At 35.1% G+C, this 17,877-nt stretch overlaps 1 protein-coding gene across 12 annotated transcripts in view; it reads right to left on the bottom strand.

Annotated features, from left to right (window-relative positions):
* The window catches only part of SNX14 (sorting nexin 14), a 67,169-nt gene that overhangs the window by 18,703 nt on the left and 30,589 nt on the right, over window positions 1-17,877 (bottom strand). For 8 of the 12 annotated variants that reach the window (XM_065888825.1, XM_065888834.1, XM_065888832.1 and 5 more), the window contains 10 exons: window positions 16,976-17,051; window positions 15,762-15,806; window positions 15,575-15,655; window positions 15,360-15,474; window positions 12,563-12,718; window positions 12,078-12,202; window positions 11,333-11,391; window positions 9,932-9,958; window positions 7,501-7,633; window positions 2,420-2,621 (listed from right to left, as the gene is read on the bottom strand). In XM_065888825.1, coding sequence (XP_065744897.1) covers window positions 2,420-2,621; window positions 7,501-7,633; window positions 9,932-9,958; window positions 11,333-11,391; window positions 12,078-12,202; window positions 12,563-12,718; window positions 15,360-15,474; window positions 15,575-15,655; window positions 15,762-15,806; window positions 16,976-17,051 — 1,019 coding nt within the window. The remainder of the gene's footprint in view (window positions 1-2,419; window positions 2,622-7,500; window positions 7,634-9,931; window positions 9,959-11,332; window positions 11,392-12,077; window positions 12,203-12,562; window positions 12,719-15,359; window positions 15,475-15,574; window positions 15,656-15,761; window positions 15,807-16,975; window positions 17,052-17,877) is intronic. The other 4 variants (XM_065888827.1, XM_065888828.1, XM_065888835.1 and 1 more) reach the window with 1 other exon arrangement.

The raw sequence follows: 17,877 nt of genomic DNA, 5'->3' as shown, positions 1-17,877 counted from the left end.
AGATTTGCATGAAAGACTTGAAACCATAAAACTCCTAGAAGAAAACACAGGTGGCAAGCTCCCTGACATTGGTTTTAGTGATTTTTTTGTTTTCATCTGACTCTAAAGGCAAGGGAAACAAAGCAAAAATAAACAAATGAGACTACATCAAACAAAAAGATTTTGCACAGTGAAGGAAACCATCAACAATACAAAAAGGCAATCTACTGAATGGGAGAAGGTATTTGCAAAGCATATATCTAATAAGGGCTTGATATCCCATATACATAAAGAACTCACACAATTCAATAACAAAAACACCTATTAAAAAATGGACAGATGATCTGAATAGACATTTTTCCAAAGAATACATATAGATGGCTAAACAGACACATGATAAGACGCTCAACATCACTAATCATCAGGGAAATGCAAATCAAAACCACAATGAGATACCACCTCACACCTGTCAGAATGGCCAGTGTGAAAAAGACAAGAAATAACAAGTGTTGATGAGGATGTGGTAAAAAGGGAACCCTTGTGTACTGTTGGTGGGAATGTAAATTGGTGCAGTCACTATGGAAAACAGTATGGAAGTTCCTCAAAAAATTACAAACAGATTTACCATATCATCCAACAATTCCACTGCCGGGTATCTATCCAAAAAAACACTAATTCGAAAAGATATACGCACTCCTATATTCACTGCAGCATGATTTACAATAAACAAGACATGGAAACAACCTAAATGTCCATCAACAGATGAATGGATAGAGAAGATGTGGTATATGTATACAATGGAATACTACTCAGCCATTTAAAAAGAATGAAATCTTGCCATTTGTAACAACATGGATGGACCCTGAGGGTATTAAGCTGAATGAAATAAGTCAAAGAAAGACAAATAGCACATGATTTCACTTATACATGGAATCTAAAAAACAAAACAAAAACAAAATGCAGACTCATACAGAGATCAGAGATCAGAGGAGAAGGATAAAATGGGTGAAGGTGATCAAGTAGTACAAACTTCCAGTTATAAAATAAATAAGTCATAGGGATATAAAGTACAGCATGGGGAACACAGTCAATAATATTGTATTAACTTTGTATGGTGAAGGACGGTAACCAGACTTATTGTGGTGATCATTTTGCAGTGTATCCAAATGCAGAATCACTATATTGAATCACTATATTGTACCTAAAAAACTAATGTAATAATGTATGTCAATTATACCTCAATAAAAAGCAATTTATTTATATTGATAGGGATTTATATCTGAATAATCAAACATTTTAAATAATTTTCTGAGAGCCAAGAACACTGAGAGAAAAGCCAGATTTTAAGTACTAGGCACAGCAAAGAATTGAATCCAGAAGTTAACTAGGAGTATTCCTTTCCAAATTCTTTTTAACACTTAAAATTCCTAACAGCAGGGCTTCCCTGGTGGCGCAGTGGTTGAGAGTCCGCCTGCCGATGCAGGGGACACGGGTTCGTGCCCCGGTCTGGGAAGATCCCGCATGCCGCGGAGCGGCTGGGCCCGTGAGCCATGGCCGCTGAGCCTGCGCGTCCGGAGCCTGTCCTCCGCAACGGGAGAGGCCACAACAGTGAGAGGTCCGCGTAACGCATAAAAAAAAAAAAAAAAAAAAAAAAAAAAAAAAAAATTCCTAACAGCAGAAACAGCAGACAAAAGACGTAAGTGACTGTGTTTGAAACTGAAATGAAACTCTAATATCGACAAAGGTTTGTCTGTATACTTATTAAAATGCTGAGATAGAACAGCATCTAGCAAGACCGAACAGAAGTTACAGCAAAATCAAGTAGCAGTGACTCAGAACTGAAGAGAACAAGATCCTGCCTGGTATTTAACTACAATAGGGAATATCATTGCTAGCTACTCTGAGCATTCTTCCTTCCCCATTCCTATACTTTATGTTCCTATGCATGAAACAGGATCAGCTTCTGAGAAAAATCAAACACCTAATACTTTTTGAAAAATAAATAAGGGGAATCATTAGCACTGACCTTCATCTTATCACTTCGTCACTCGAAACCATTTCCTAACCCTGCCACTTTTTCCTTCTTTCCTCACAGACTGTCCCTTCTTCCTGAGGTCAACTTTATTTTTCTGCTCATCATTCCCAAAATGTGCACAACTTTGATGTGTTTTTGCTTATACAGACTGCCCACTCTCTTGGACAAAGCCCAGGGTGGCGAATATTTATCCTGCTATGGATGCTGTTTACCCCTGTCTCGACTGTAACACACGGATGAAATAACTAAAAGAAAAAAGACAGCAAAACATAAAGAAAACTTGTAAAGTTGTGTTTGATCATATTTTTACCAATTATTATTAGCCCACAACAATGGAGGAGGAGAAATGCTGTCTTAATCATTTTAATACCTGATTAGTGCTATAAGCATTAATAATATTAATACCTGCTCTTCTATCATTTCTTTCAACATCAATACAAAACACTGGTATTCTCTCCTTTTTCTCCTTCCTTTCAGAGGAGGTATCTTCAAAAAAGTCTACATATGGAATGCTAATTTTCCATGCAGCAAGGTTTCGAGGAGTATTAGGTGTGTTCACAGCTTCCACTGGAGAATCATCTTCCATTACAACAATACCTTCTTCAATCTGGAAAAAAAATCATCAGAAAAAAAAATTAATACTTCCAGGACCTTTATACCTATAGCATATGAGATGTAACTACAAAGTAATATGCCCATATAAAGTCTATAATTTTTTAATACTTTTGAAATTAAGTGATATCAAATTTTCTACTGAAAAGGTTAAGGGTAAAAAACTAAAACTAACAAGTTACTAGCATCAACTCCAGGTTTTGTTGCATCACCAATATATGAAAATTCAACAGAATATAAGACACTTCAGCAATTACTGGAAAAGATATTAAAAATACACAAATACAGAAAAATATTTAACTCTGGTAATAAGAAGTAGAAATTACTGTACTGATATCTTTCATTTAGGAATGTAAAATTTTATGATAACAGCCACTGATGGAAACTGCACAGAAAAACTGGATATGCAATATATTGTTGGTTACAAGATATACCTGTACAATCCTTTTAGAAAGCGTTTTGCCCATATACATTTATCAATATAAGAAGCCATAAAACGGTTTCAACCAAGTTAATTCCATTTCTGGCAACTTATTCTAACACAAGCATTTATTTTAGACAAATTTTTTTAAACTGTGAAAAAGGCACAAGTATAAATACATTCACTGCAGCATTAGATAACATAAAATTAGAAAAAAGGTCTGAAAGGGACCCACCTCTATATAATTAAGATTGTTTTCTCATCTCCTAGCTTCTAAAATTTTAATAATATAAATATTTAAAATAAATAATCTTTAAATTATTACTTGAAGAACAATTATTTTAAAAAAGCAGTGTTAAACATGTTCTAGAAATAAACATGCAGAAAGAAGGGGGAAAAAATGTCTGTCTTCATTAAATCGGAAAAGAATCTCTGAACTGGCACATTATAACACCTGGTCACCTAGACATCTCTGATTCATGTTAAAGGGGGCAAAATTTTACAGATAAAACACAACCATCTTGAACACACTTTTTTAAGGAAATGAGTCAAAGGTTGTAGCACTTAAGAGAATTCTGAACAGTCTAGTCAGAGCAAACCAGTAGGGAAGAGGTACTTCTTTCCAGAATTCTAGCACCCTACCTTCACTCTCCATTCTACTCTCTTCCCACACCTGGTAGCCAACTCTCTTCTACGTGAATTCTTTTCCTCCCTCACTAAGTCCCTTGGCAATTATTCCTTTTTCTGTTCCTGTCCTAAAATGGCTTTCTGTCACCCCTAGTAAGACTGTTAAGAATCTTAGGAAGACTTCTTAATGCTCTGTTGAAAACAAAAATGTCTTCCAGGCCTAAGACAATGAAACTGTAAAAACAGATGATAAGTGTTAGTTCTTGCCTTTTGGGGACAAGGCTATCTCCTTACAAACCTGGAAGAAAAACAGAGAAGCATGTGTGAGGGAAACACCCACTCCACTGCTTGGAATCTGAGGTACAGGGCAGCATTTTCTATGGTTATTACAACTGTAATTTTGTTAACAGACTTGGCTTTTGAAGAGAAATGGTAAAATGAATCATAAAATGGTAGAAAATTTGTTTCACAAGCTGACTAAAAGCCAAGAAATGGGACATTCTTAAATAAAAATCAATCTAAGAAACAAAATAGAAAAAAAATTCTTAGCAACATAAAAATATCAATAAAAGACAAAGAACAAAGTTTTATATTTTATTATTGCTACCATTTAAATGGTGTTTATATCAAAAAAGTAAATGAAAAATCTCTAGGGCAATATTTCTCTAAGAATTTTCAGGGATTCCTTTAATATTATTTAAAAATATATAACCAAAATTTTATAAAAAGGAAAACCAAGTGCTTTCTCATTTTCAAACAGATGTTCCCTCTACAAAGAAGATAGGGAATAAAACAGGCAGAGGATAAAAGGCAAAGAGATGTCCCCCTATTTCCTTGAGAAATACTATAATTTAACTCATTATTAGCCTTTCCTATGTTGGGGATAACTGCCAATATACCAATGGGCGTATTACGTTCCAGAAGTTTATCTGTGAATCAGTTCTGAACTTGGACAGAAATGCATTTTCAGACAGACCTAACCTTACATAGAAGACTTTGGTTCCCAGGCCAGTATACATATGCCAATTTAACTTATAATTTATCTGATGGTATTATAACACTGTATAGTACTTACTGCACTTACTGTGTGCTGGGCACTGTCCCAAGTGCTTCATATATATCACTTATTAATCCTCACAACACCCATATACAAGCTAGATACTATTATCCCCATTTCACATGTGAAGAAGTTAAATCAAAATAAAATTAAGCAATTTACCCAAGGTCACATAGCAAGGAGGCACTGCTACCAAATGATCACGCCAAGTTGATCCTTTTTCTAAAAAAATAAAAATCTTCCAGGTCTCAATTTTGGATCACATACCACTTTAGCCCTGGCAGTGAGACTGGCAATTTCCCTTTCCCATACACTTCCTAAACAAGGCAAAGGAGATTTCCCCGAGGTCCCACAGTTTAGAACTAGCACAGTACCTCCAAATCCTAAGTGGGACTGTCTTGGTCTGGTTTAACACCCTAGCCACCTCCTGCCTTTTCTCTTCAGAGTACTAACAATTAGTTTGCCCTCTTACCCTACTTTCCATTACTATCTTTGCTTCCAATCAAGAATTCCAAGACAACCCTTAGAATGGGAGAAAATATTTGCAAATGAAGCAACTGACAAGGGATTAATCTCCAAAATATACAAACAGCTCATGCAGCTCAATATCAAAAAAATAAATAACCCATTCAAAAAATGGGCAGATCTAAATAGACATTTCTCCAAAGAAGACATACAGATGGCCAAAAAGCACATGAAAAGATGCTCAACATCACTATTAGAGAAATGCAAATCAAAACTCCAATGAAGTATCACCTCACACCAGAGAGAATGACCATCATCAAAAAATCAACAAACAGGACTTCCCTGGTGGCTCGGTGGCTAAGAATCCACCTGCCAACGCAGGGGACACGGGTTCGATCCCTGGTCCAGGAAGATCCCACATGCCGTGCAGCAACTAAGCCTGTGTGCCACAACTACTGAGCCTGCACTCTAGAGCCCACAAGCCACAACTACTGAAGCCCACGCGCCTAGAGCCCGTGCAGACAAAAAAAAAAAAAAAAGCCTCCTATTCCTGAAGCAAAACTATAGCTTGTATTTCAAGTAATTGGGAAGAACAAAAAAGAAAAAGTACATCTTTCCCCATAAAAATTATGTTTCAAGTTCACAATAACATGGGTAAATGCTTTTGTTATATTAAGTTATATTTAAGTTATATTTTGTTATATTAAGCGGGCAGAGATCAGGATAGCAATCTACATATAGCCTAATTTATGGAGGTGGGAAGGGGAAAGATATTTTTAAAAAACAGAATCACAAGAATGTTAATAGAAGTAGTTATTGGGTGGCAGAATTACGGGTGGTATTTTAAATTTTCTTCTACTTTTCTATACTATTAAAAAATTGAGATGCTTAAAATCTAAAAACTTAAACATTGTTTTTTTTTAAAAGACTCCCTCCTCTGGTCTACTGTCTTTCTTCTACCCATACTTAAGGAAAAATATGGGCATGAAAAGAATGCTGTATTTGGATTATCTAAAAAGAAAAAAAAGGATTAAATAAGTTTTTCTTCCATTAAAATTACTGTGAAGAAGCAATGAATCTTTTTAACAATTTATCAGTGCAAAGGGACAAAGGTTGAAAGGAAGGGGTAAAGAGGAAAAATAGGTTTATTTACTCTTCTCTCCCCACTTCCTTCTTCTTGGTCATTACCAATCCAATCACTAATATTCATCCCTTTTATACCCAGGATAGTAAATTTCTTAAGAGCAAAGTTTAGGTCTTAATCAGCTTTTTATCTCCAGTGCTGAGACATTAAAAGGCAAAATGAAGATCCAGGATGTCTGTTCAATAAAGATTTTTCAAACAAATGCAAAGTACAAATGAGATAATATCTGCCTTTATAGAACTCCTTAATTGGTAGGAAAGACAATCATAAACATACTTTCAAATACATAAATTAAATCGTAATTTCAGGGAATTCCCTGGCAGTCCAGTGGTTAGGACTCGGAGCTTTCACTGCCAGGGCCCGGGTTCGATCCCTGGTGGGGGAACTAAGATCCCACAAGTCCTGCTGCACAGCCAAAAAAAAAAAAATCGTAATTTCAAACATAACGTGGTACATGTTTTAACATATGATCTAACAGAAGCAAAAAAAGGAGGGAATGTTCAATTCTGCTTGGGGACTCAGGTAGGGGCTTATGGGAAGAAACTAGATTCTGAAAGATAAGTATGAATTTCCTAGGTAAATAAAGGGGAAAAAAAGGCATTTCAAGCAAAACAACATGTGAAAAGACAGAGAAATAAAATAGCATGGAGGGTGTAATGTGCTTATAAATCTGGGATCTTGTTAAAATGTAAATTATGATTCAGCAGGTCTAGGATGAAGCCTGAGATTCTGTACTGATAACAAGCTCCCAGGTAATGCTGATGCTGCTGGTCCACAGATCACAGTCTGAATATCAAGGGGTTAGGTCAGACACCGATTAACACAACTCCGTGTGCCTGGCCATGTGGTTAGAAAGAGATAAGATCAGAATATGAAGTAAAAGCTTAATCAAAACGTGGAAAATTGTTTGACTATTTAGCAGTATATCAGCTTAACAGAAACCATCTGGCCTTAGTAAGCAATAACTTAGTGCTCAGGAATTTAAAAAATTAGATATGCACCATGAAACTATAATGACTAGTGAAAGAATGGGAAACATAAACAAAATCTGAAGTAAGAAGTAAGATTAAAAAAAAGGGAAAATAACAAGCGTAACCAATTTTTTATGCCACATTAAGTCTGAAATTATACATACAACAAACTGAAGAATTTTTACTTACAAAGTCATCTTCACCTTCAGCTAAGCCATAATTAGGCAACATAGCTCCCTCCATTGTGGTGCTCTTGAAGACTCCTTTAATTTTGCTACCTATTCGGCTAATTCCAAATGATTCTCCTCTCTTCTGTGTGCTCCTAAATATTAAACAAAAATGTATCAAGAACACAGTAAATTATTACACTATCACAACGGTCCAGTTTACTGTAAACAATAATAAAAATGGTTGCAAAAAGGGTAAACTGAAGGTATAGCTAAACATAACTTTTTGGAGTTCTCAGTCATAGATTGTCTCAACATCTCTATAGCCAAAAGTGACAGAACATTTAAAGTTTAAATTTGAGGGGATGAATAAATGGGACAATATTTATTAACAAACATTTGAAATTTACCTACTATTTAACCTTAAAACATTAACTGAACTAAAAAGAATAAAAGATGAGAGCCCCCTAGTGGTGCATATTTCTTACTGCCATACATTTTTTGAAATAAATTAAAAATGTGGTTAGACCGACGTTCAAAATAGACTATCCTGGGCTTCCCTGGTGGCGCAGTGGTTGAGCATCCGCCTGCCAAAGCAGGGGACATGGGTTCGTGCCCCGGTGCGGGAAGATCCCACATGCCGCGGAGCGGCTGGGCCCGTGAGCCATGGCCGCCAAGCCTGCGCGTCCGGAGCCTGTGCTCCACAACGGGAGAGGCCACAACAGTGAGAGACCCGCGTACCGCAAAAAAATAAAAATAAAAATAAGAAAAAAATAGACTATCCTATTCAAACTGTACTGTACTGCTAAAAAAGCACAGTGTAACAGGAAAAAAACAAAACAAAACAATGACCTTCTGAGTACTTCATTTTTAGATGGAAAAACAAAAAAATTCTGAAAATTTTCTTCAACTTTATTATCATATAAATACTCAAAAGAAGAATGAAGTATAAAATACACCATATATAACTTCAAAATAATAACAAGAAAAAATAAAATGCCAAAGGGAAGGTTTAGCAATGAACATAAAGATAAAAGCAAATGTAGCCTAAGGAAGAAGCTTGCTCTGCCATATATATTAAATAATGGTTTTGTAATTTTTTTCAAAAGTGCATTTCTAAAAGCAACAACAAAAATATGCCAAAAAGCAGAAAAAATTTCCTCCACTACAGCCTACTTATTATTGCCTCGTTTCAACAAATAAAAACATAACTTTTATCCAATTTAAAACTCACTATGTAATACTGCCCTTACAACAGATGTCCAAAGAAAAATGACCATTTTAAAATTCAAGGAGATTGGTGTTGAAGGCCTAACTTAACGAATAGCTATTATTCCTATAAGAAAACGTATTTATAAAAATAATGCAACAGGGTTTCCCTGGTGGCACAGTGGTTGGGAGTCCGCCTGCCGATGCAGGGGATACGGGTTCGTGCCCCGGTCCGGGAAGATCCCACATGACGCGGAGTGGCTGGGCCAGTGAGCCATGGCCGCTGAGCCTGCGCGTCTGGAGCCTGTGCTCCGCAAACAGGAGAGGCCACAACAGTGAGAGGCCCGCGTACCGCAAAAAAAAAATAAATAAAATAATAATAATAATGCAACAGTTACAGAAATAAAAGTAAATTGATGAAGTGTCAAATGCACCAGTATATTAGTGATATGTGCATTTTATACATGTTCAAGGAGTAAATCAAACTTATTTTAAAACTGGAAAAACTCTAATAGTAAGTAGTAGTAGTAAAAAGGATACTTAAACTAGAATATTGTTTTACCCAAACAAGCATGCAATTAGTGTTTTTAAAAAATCCAGGATTATAAATATAACTTTCTATGAGAGAAGAAATTTTTCTGAAAAAAATATGAAAATCTTAACAAAATATTATTAAAATCTGTAGAATCTAGATAGATTATGCTAGTAGACCTAGATTATAAAACAGTTGGGCTTTTTGAAATGACATATTTTTTAAATATTTCACTTGTGATTACACCCAGAAATACTGAAATATTGTACTTCTTGCTTTAAAGAAAGTTCTTTAAACACAAATAATTCTAAAAGAAATTTAGCAAGATCAATAACAACAACAACAAAGAATGAGTCAACAGCCTTAAAAAGCTAAATACTGGATTTTTCACTTTATTTTTATGCTGACATTTTTATTTTCTGATGACATATATAATGCTATTTCAAAAAGGAGACCTCTAGAATAAAAGTAGAGGTTAATCTTAAAAGGATGTCCCAGGGCATTCCCTGGTGGCCTAGAGGTTAGGATTCTAGGCTTTCACTGCCCTGGCCCAGGTTCAATCCCTGGTCCAGGAACTAAGATCCCTCAAGCTGTGCGGCGTGGCCAAAAAAAAAAAAAAAAAGGATATCCCAAATACCTGATATAAAGGCAGTAATTGGAGTTAAACAGATAATTTATACAGAAAAGAATCACATGCTGTCTCAAGACTTACCGAAAATCATCCAAACTTAGGCTACTTCTGCAATAACAGACATGTGAAATTACACAAGGAAAAGAGAAAGAGAAAGCCCAGATATTAAACAAGTTTCACTTTAGAACATAAAACAAAATTTAAAAGCTTTAAAAGTTACACAGATGGATAGCATTATGAATAACATGATAAAGGAAAGAGAAACAAACACAATGGCTATTTTGGGGGGGTTGGGATCTGAATTCTAGATCATTTTAAAGAAAGTTTTTAAAAACTCAATATGTCAGGAAATAATTCTGGTTTTTTGCCCTCATTTAGGCAAACCATTTGTTTGATACAGTGGAAAATATTCAGAGACTAAGCCACCAAAAACTTGGCATTGAAAACAAACTTGTATTTTCTAATATGGAATTCATGTCTATATTAGATATAATTGTGCACGCTCCACACATTTTTAGTTTGAGTACTTTTTTAAGTTATGACTTAAGCTAAGAAGCAAAGTTAACAAAAGATCCCTAAATATTTTTTAAGTTATGCTTTAAGTATGGAATGAAACAGAAGAGTAGGTTAACATTAATTAACATGCATTAAAATTTTACTTTTTAAATGCAATTAAATAGAATGTGGACATAAAATATATGAATAAACATTTTACATATTTTAAGTCATCTAACAGCAAATCAGCAATGCTACCCTAAATTTTCAATGAAAGAATGTTAAGAAAGGCTTTTACTTATTCTATTGATATATAGGTAAATCAATCAAGTATCACAGAAGCAGAGTCCTGACAAGACTGATAGCTAATGTTAAGAGTCAGGTCAATATAAAGAAAAACATATTTTAAAAGACTATAAGCAGTACCCAGAATGAAAACAACCCATATTTTCTTCCTATTAATTTTATATTCTAAAGCCAGCAAAATTAGTGCCTTAATATGTTGAAGACAACTAGGTGTTCGCCAAGTAGCAAAGACAGCTTTCCATCTCTGAGGTTATGACTCTGCCTTACACTTAGCTACTCAGCAGGCTAATAAGGTAAAAGAACCACTTCCTCTTTCGCAGTCCTATACAGGAGTTTCACTAAAATTAATAAATGGGAAAAAAACAAACTACTCTCTAAAACTGAGTTATCTGTGGATTTCAATTATGCATGCAGTCCATAGTCTCCAATAAAGCAGGTGATCAAGCAATAATAATTATGAGATTAACAAGGCAATGGTGTATATATCTTGTTAAATTTTTCTGAAAGAATGTCAGGCATTTTCACATTACTATAGTAGTATAGCTCTACAATTCCTTAGTAATCTTGTCTACTTATGTAGCAAGGAAACCAGATTAATAAAGATAATGATGTTATCACAGAATGATTAGCGTCAACAAGAACCAAAAATAGAAAAACATATATATGATTGAATATACCTACCTGTTGAGTTTTGAATTGCGTGTTGGTGATTCTGCACCTCTTAAAAGTTGTCTGAAATACTTAAAAAATAATTATGATTTATTAAACCAATATTTCATATTGAAACTTGCTACTTCACCTTACTGATTTGAGCTTAAAGGAAACATTACTTAAATCAAGTGAATACGACCACAGTCAAACAGAGTAAGGATTAAAATTTTGCAGATGGAGGTATTCAAGCCACTTGACTTCTACAAGTCTGTAAATAACGTATATACAAGAAGAATGGGGGACTTCCCTAGTGGTCCAGCGGTTAAGACTCTGTGTTCCCAATGCAGGGGACCCAGGTTCGATCCCTGATCAGGGAACTAGATCCTGCATGCTGCAACTAAAGATCGTGCGTGCCGCAACTATAGACCCAGCTCAGCCAAATAAATAAATAAATAAATATTTTAAAAAGAAGAAGAATGGGGTTTCTGCATCACCACTACAAAGCCACTCAGGCATATGGCAAATCAGATAGACCAATTTGGTTGCAATCTTCTAGTCACATATATACAAACATGGTTTTGGTATTAAGAATTGTTTTTATAACCAGCTTCTAATCTCCATTAACTTATGTAGTGGAAAATAGTATTCATTTTCTTAATTAACCATGTTTTATTTTTCTGTTTATTTTGTTATTTGCATTACTCATGTAACGATATCAAAGCCACTAATAAATTTTGAGGAAAACTCTTCAAACAAGATTAATACTTTGACTAACCTCATCACTGTGGCAAAACATAGGAGTAAACACATTTTCCAAGAGAGAAAGTACATGTTCATATGCTTCAAAAAGACATCTCATAGTCTGAAGTTTCACAACATCTATATATGGGCCTTCAGCAACTGTTAAAAAAAATTATATTGCAAAAATTGTTTATGAAAAGCACAAATACATTATATATTAGTTTAAAATTCATTACAGTGAAAAGAGCATACAAACAATACTAAGACTGTTTTGCAGAAAATCCACTGTAAGGTGCAGATCACACTAGAGAGGAATTAGAACAACCAAGCTCCAGTTCTGGCAAGTATTAGTTATGTGAATTGTGAATAAGTTTCTTCATCAAAGCTTTCATCTTGTTAGTAAAATAGGATAATGCCTGCCTGTGTATCTCACACAGCTGTTGCAATAAGCAGGGAATACAAGAGAAAACTCTGAAAAGAGTAAAAGAGCTACAGAATTCATCCTCATCTTTTACTTACTTTTTTGAATCTCTTCTACAATGAAGGGATCAAATCGAATTTTGTCAATACTTTCATCCAAACAATATGTTTTATAAATCTTTTGCAACTCTTCATGAAGAGATAGCATTTCATCATTTGATAACTCTGGTCGCAAAATTCTGTCATTGAATTCCTCTAGCAAATTCGGAAAGAATAAAAAAGAAAGAATTATTTTCATAGAATAAAACTACTCAATGAAAACTTCATGTTCCCACTCTAATTGTAATCAATATTAAAAGCAGCAAATATAAGCAATCTACTCATCATTTTAAGCTTTTTATAAAGATTTAATTGGGAGTAAAACAACTGCTGAGATGAAAGAGAAGCTCAATCAAATATTTTATATACGAATATAAAATGCATAGATAATCCATAGCAATACAAATTTTCTAAAATTTAGAATAATAAACACACTTGTAAAATTCTGTTTAAAGAACATATTGGATTAATTTCTTATACCAAGGGTCTTTAATATTTTGAAATCTGATTCCCTAAATAACAGTGAAAACTAAGGCTTTTTTTAGTCCCAATGTTTTTAAACAATATTTCTGTCCATCATGGAGGCTGTAGACTAGTGATGGAGATCAGAGTCTGAACAAATCAATCTTTTTTTCCTAAAATGTGAAAGAACAGCATTAGGAAAGCCAAAATATTGACTGCCTTTTTTTTTTTTTTTGTGGTACGCAGGCCTCTCACTGTTGTGGCCTCTCCCGTTGCGGAGCACGGGCTCCGGACGCGCAGGCTCAGCGGCCATGACTCACAGGCCCAGCCGCTCCACGGCATGTGGAATCCTCCCGGACCGGGGCAAGAACCCGTGTCCCCTGCATCGGCAGGCGGACTCTCAACCACTGCGCCACCAGGGAAGCCCTTGACTGCCTTTTTTTTTTTTACTACAAGAGGTAATATGGAGCTTACCCCTTAATTCTTAATTATCCAAACTGAAACCCAGTGAGGTAAGGAAGGAGTTTTTTAAAAAAAAAAAAAAAAAACTGGAACAGAACATATAAGATCTTTGGGATGATAGCAAATTCATATAATTGGAGTCTCAAAAAGAAAGGAGAGAGAAAATAAGGCAGAATACTTGAAGAGGTAACAGCCAAGAATTTTCAAAAATGATGAAAAACACCAACATTCAAGTAAAATTCGAGCAGAATAAATTTTTTTTAAACTACACATTACAGTCAAATTGCTGAAACCCCCAAAGAGAAAACTGAAAAACCAATCAGGGAGAAAAGGGACATACATACAGGGGAACAAACATAAGGATAGAAGTTAATTTCTCCTGAGAAACAATGGTGCTGTTCAAAAGGTAATGGAAGAATGATTTAGAATGTTGAATGAAAAAAACCCATCAACCTAAAATTTTATATTTGGTAAAAATATCCTTTTAAAATGAATATAAAATAACATCTTTTCAGACAAAAGTTAAGAGAATTTACCCCCAGCTGAATGGTACTATAAGAAATGCAAAAAAAAAAAAAAAAAAAAAGTACTTCAGGGCTTCCCTGGTGGCGCAGTGGTTGAGAGTCCGCCCGCCGATGCGGGGGGCGCGGGTTCGTGCCCCGGTCCGGGAGGATCCCACATGCCGCGGAGTGGCTGGGCCCGTGAGCCGTGGCCGCTGAGCCTGCACGTCCGGAGCCTGTGCTCCGCAACGGGAGAGGCCACAACAGTGAGAGGTCCGCGTACCGCAAAAAAAAAAAAAAAAAAAAAAAAAGTACTTCAGCAGAAGGAAAATGATATAGAAACCGGTTCTGCAGAAAAAAATAAAGACCACCAGAAAAGTAAATATACCAATAACTATCGGGGCCAAAATATGTGTGTGTGTGTGCACGTGTGTGTGTAAGAAAGTGCACAGCAGCTTTATTCAGAATAGCCCAAAAGTGGAAGCAGTCCAGATAGCCATCTACAAGGAGAATGAATAAAGAAAGAGTGGTACCCTCATACAAAAGAATACTACACATAGCAATAAAAAAGAGCAAACCACTCATCTACACAACACCATGATTCAATCTTAAAAAGCACTATCCTCAATCAATGAAGCCAGGCACAAAAGAGTACATACTATGAGATTCCATTTATATAAGGAAACTGTACAGGCAAAATTAATCTGTGGTGAGAGAAATGAGATCAGTGATTGCTTTGGCAGGAGTGGGAGCAGGGGTGGATCATTTGGGAAGGGCCCTAAGGGAACTTTCTAGGGTGATGGAAATGGTCTTTATCTCAATAAAGGTGTAGGTTTGTAGGTTATAAAGAGTGCAGATTTGTCAAAACTGATTAAACTGTATATTTAAGTTCTGTGAGTTTCACTGTAAATTATACCTCAATTTTTAAAAAGATATATTTAAAAAAGAAATTAGGTACATTAAAAAATTAGTCTGCTCACAGAGTCCATACAGTGTCTCTAAATCTAATAATGTAAAACGTTATAGAACTTCTGGCCAAAATAAAACATTTTTGTATTTGATTATTGAATCAAAATAATCCTTAATAAAAACTGTGGCAAAGTGCTAATGACTGGGTCTTTAACATATTTTCATTATTCTGAATTTTTAGCAGTTATTTTTCTGCTAAGAGGATTTGGTTGAAGTCAGTTATAGATTATGTTCCAATGTGGAAAGGAGTGGACACTTGAGAGATAACTCACAGGTACTCTTAGAGTATCTAGCAAATGAAATTTAGTACAATAACAGATGACAGCTACAACATCTGATCTAAACAGTCAAACATATGACAAAGTTTAACAATGACTTTATTAAAGTACACAGATAAGCCTCACCCACAGTCAGACAAATCTGCAACACGTGCACTGCTCCTTCTTGTTTCAGAAAGTTCATAAACCGGAATAAGAGATCTTGTTGCTCTCTGATTTGCTTCAATTCTAACTTCAGCACCTTGATACAACATGGGAGAAAGAGTAAGTTAGAGCTCTGTAAATACATGATAAAATTGTTTATATCAAAAGTAATACAAGTTATTGCCGAAAATACTTACAGATGGTTTTTTATTTCTAGGTTCTGCAAATTTCTGCAAGAATGGAACCAAAGGGGAAGGTGGTTCAGTTGCTTTTTCAGGCTTTGAAGAAAGAATTAATTAATTTAGTAACATGTCATTTGATTTTACAGATGTGAATCAAAACTCAAGGCAATCTGAAGTACTTTCTAACACGTGCAATACTCACTGGAGTGTCATCTATGAAGATGATAAGCAAATGATTCACAGTATCCTAATGGAAAATAATAAACAAGGATCAAAATAAATCCATTACCGCGTTCTGCCCAGAATTCTCAAAGCTTTTATCATATTATGAAAGTTTCTGGAAAAATGAAGAAACAAATGGAGCAGTGGCAAAGCATCTGCACTTATGTAATACAGAGGGACTTTTTAAAAATCTACAATACAGGGTTCTTCGGAGGTTCTTCAGACTTCCCTGGTGGTCCAGTGGTAAAGAATCCACCTTCCAATGCAGGGGACATGGGTTCAATCCCTGGTCCGGGAAGATCCCACATGCCACAGGGCAACTAAGCCCATGCACCACAACTACTGAGCTCAACCACCTCAACTAGAGAGCCTGCATACCACAAACTACAGAGCCCACACGCCCTGGAGCCTGCGCGCCACAACTAGAGAGAGAAAACCCACATGCCACAACTAGAGAGAAGCCCACGCACCGCAATGAAGAGCCCACGCAGCACAATGAAAGATCCCACATGCCTCAACAAAGATCCCGCGTGCCGCAACTAAGACCCAATGCAGCCAAAAATAAATAAAATAAATAAATAATAAATAAATCTTAAAAAAAAAATCTACGATACAGGGGTTCTCAACTTTTGTGAAAACGGGAAAAGAAAAGTTATTCTGACTTTGGCATTCAAAACATTTATCAATTATCCCTATTTCTTCAAAATCTTACTGGATCAAAAGTAAAAGCAGCCCAAGTATCCATCAATAGATGAATGAATAAGCAAAATGTAACATATACCTAAAATGAAATATTACTCAGCCTTGAAAAGGAAGGGAATTCTGATATATGCTACAATGCAGATGAACACTGAGGATATTACGCTAAGTAAAATAAGCCAAATACTGCAAATACTGCATCATTCTACTAATATGTGGTAACTAGAGTAGTCAAATTCATAGAGACAGAAAGTACAATCAGGAAGTAGAGTTGCCAGGGGCCAGGAGGAATAGAGAATTATTGTTTACATGGGTACAGAGTTTCAGTTTTACAAGATAAAAAGAGTTCTGGAGATAAGTAATGGTGGTGGTTGCTCAACAATATAAATGTATTTAATACCACTGAACTGTACATAGAAAAACATTTAAGATGGTAAATTTTATATTTTATGTATCTTATCACAATTAAAGAAAAAAATGTTTTTTACGTCTTACTGGATCAGCTAGGAAATCCAAAGAAGGGAGGAACACTGAACCAGAGAGAATCTCTCTTAAAAGTAAGGTCAGGGATCTGGAAAAAGGAACAATATTGTACATATTTAGTGATTTACATCAGTTCTTACCTGGGAACCTTGTTATTATGCAGACTATGATCAGTAGGTCTGGGGATGCCCTGAGATTCCGCCACCTCTAACAAGCCCCCCAAGTAACGCTCATGCTACTGGTTCACAGATCGCACCCAGAGCCCTTAACTGGCTAAAAGAGAATACTACTGAAGAGGAAGAAAGCATTTCCTCAGCAGGAGGAACCTGAGTGAGCATTAGAAAAACACCACCTCAAATATGAAAATTTTACATATAATAAATTAATATGTAAAACCTAATACTTGTAACAGTATAATTTTTATAATTAATTTAAATTATTATAAAACAATTTGTTTAAAGTAAAAACATTTTAATTAAAATATTTAAAATATTTTTTTAATTTAATTAAAAATTTTAAAGACAATAAAGTAATATTTAAAGTACATCACTAAAAATAAGCCATGGCTGTATGTATTGTACAGCACAGGGAAATACAGCCATTATTTTGTAATAACTCTAAATGGAGTATAATCTATAAAAATATTGAATTACTAAGTTGTACACCTGAAACTAATTTAACATTATAAATTATACTTCAATTTAAATAAATAAATAAATAAAAATAAGCCATGGTCTTTTTCTCTAAGGATTATTAGGATAAGAGTAAAGAGGTAACTTTATGGAATAATCTAAACGTGCTCTTTCGGAAATAAGGGAGGCTGGACTAAACGACCTCTAACCATACTTCCCAGGTGAATACCTTAAAACCCAAACTTGTCTGTATAATTTGTTCAAAGTGTTTCTGCCAGTGAA

Source organism: Phocoena phocoena, chromosome 12, assembly GCF_963924675.1.
Source record: "Phocoena phocoena chromosome 12, mPhoPho1.1, whole genome shotgun sequence".
Classification (NCBI taxonomy): Eukaryota; Metazoa; Chordata; class Mammalia; order Artiodactyla; family Phocoenidae; genus Phocoena; species Phocoena phocoena.
This window is presented reverse-complemented; position numbering and strand designations above follow the sequence as displayed.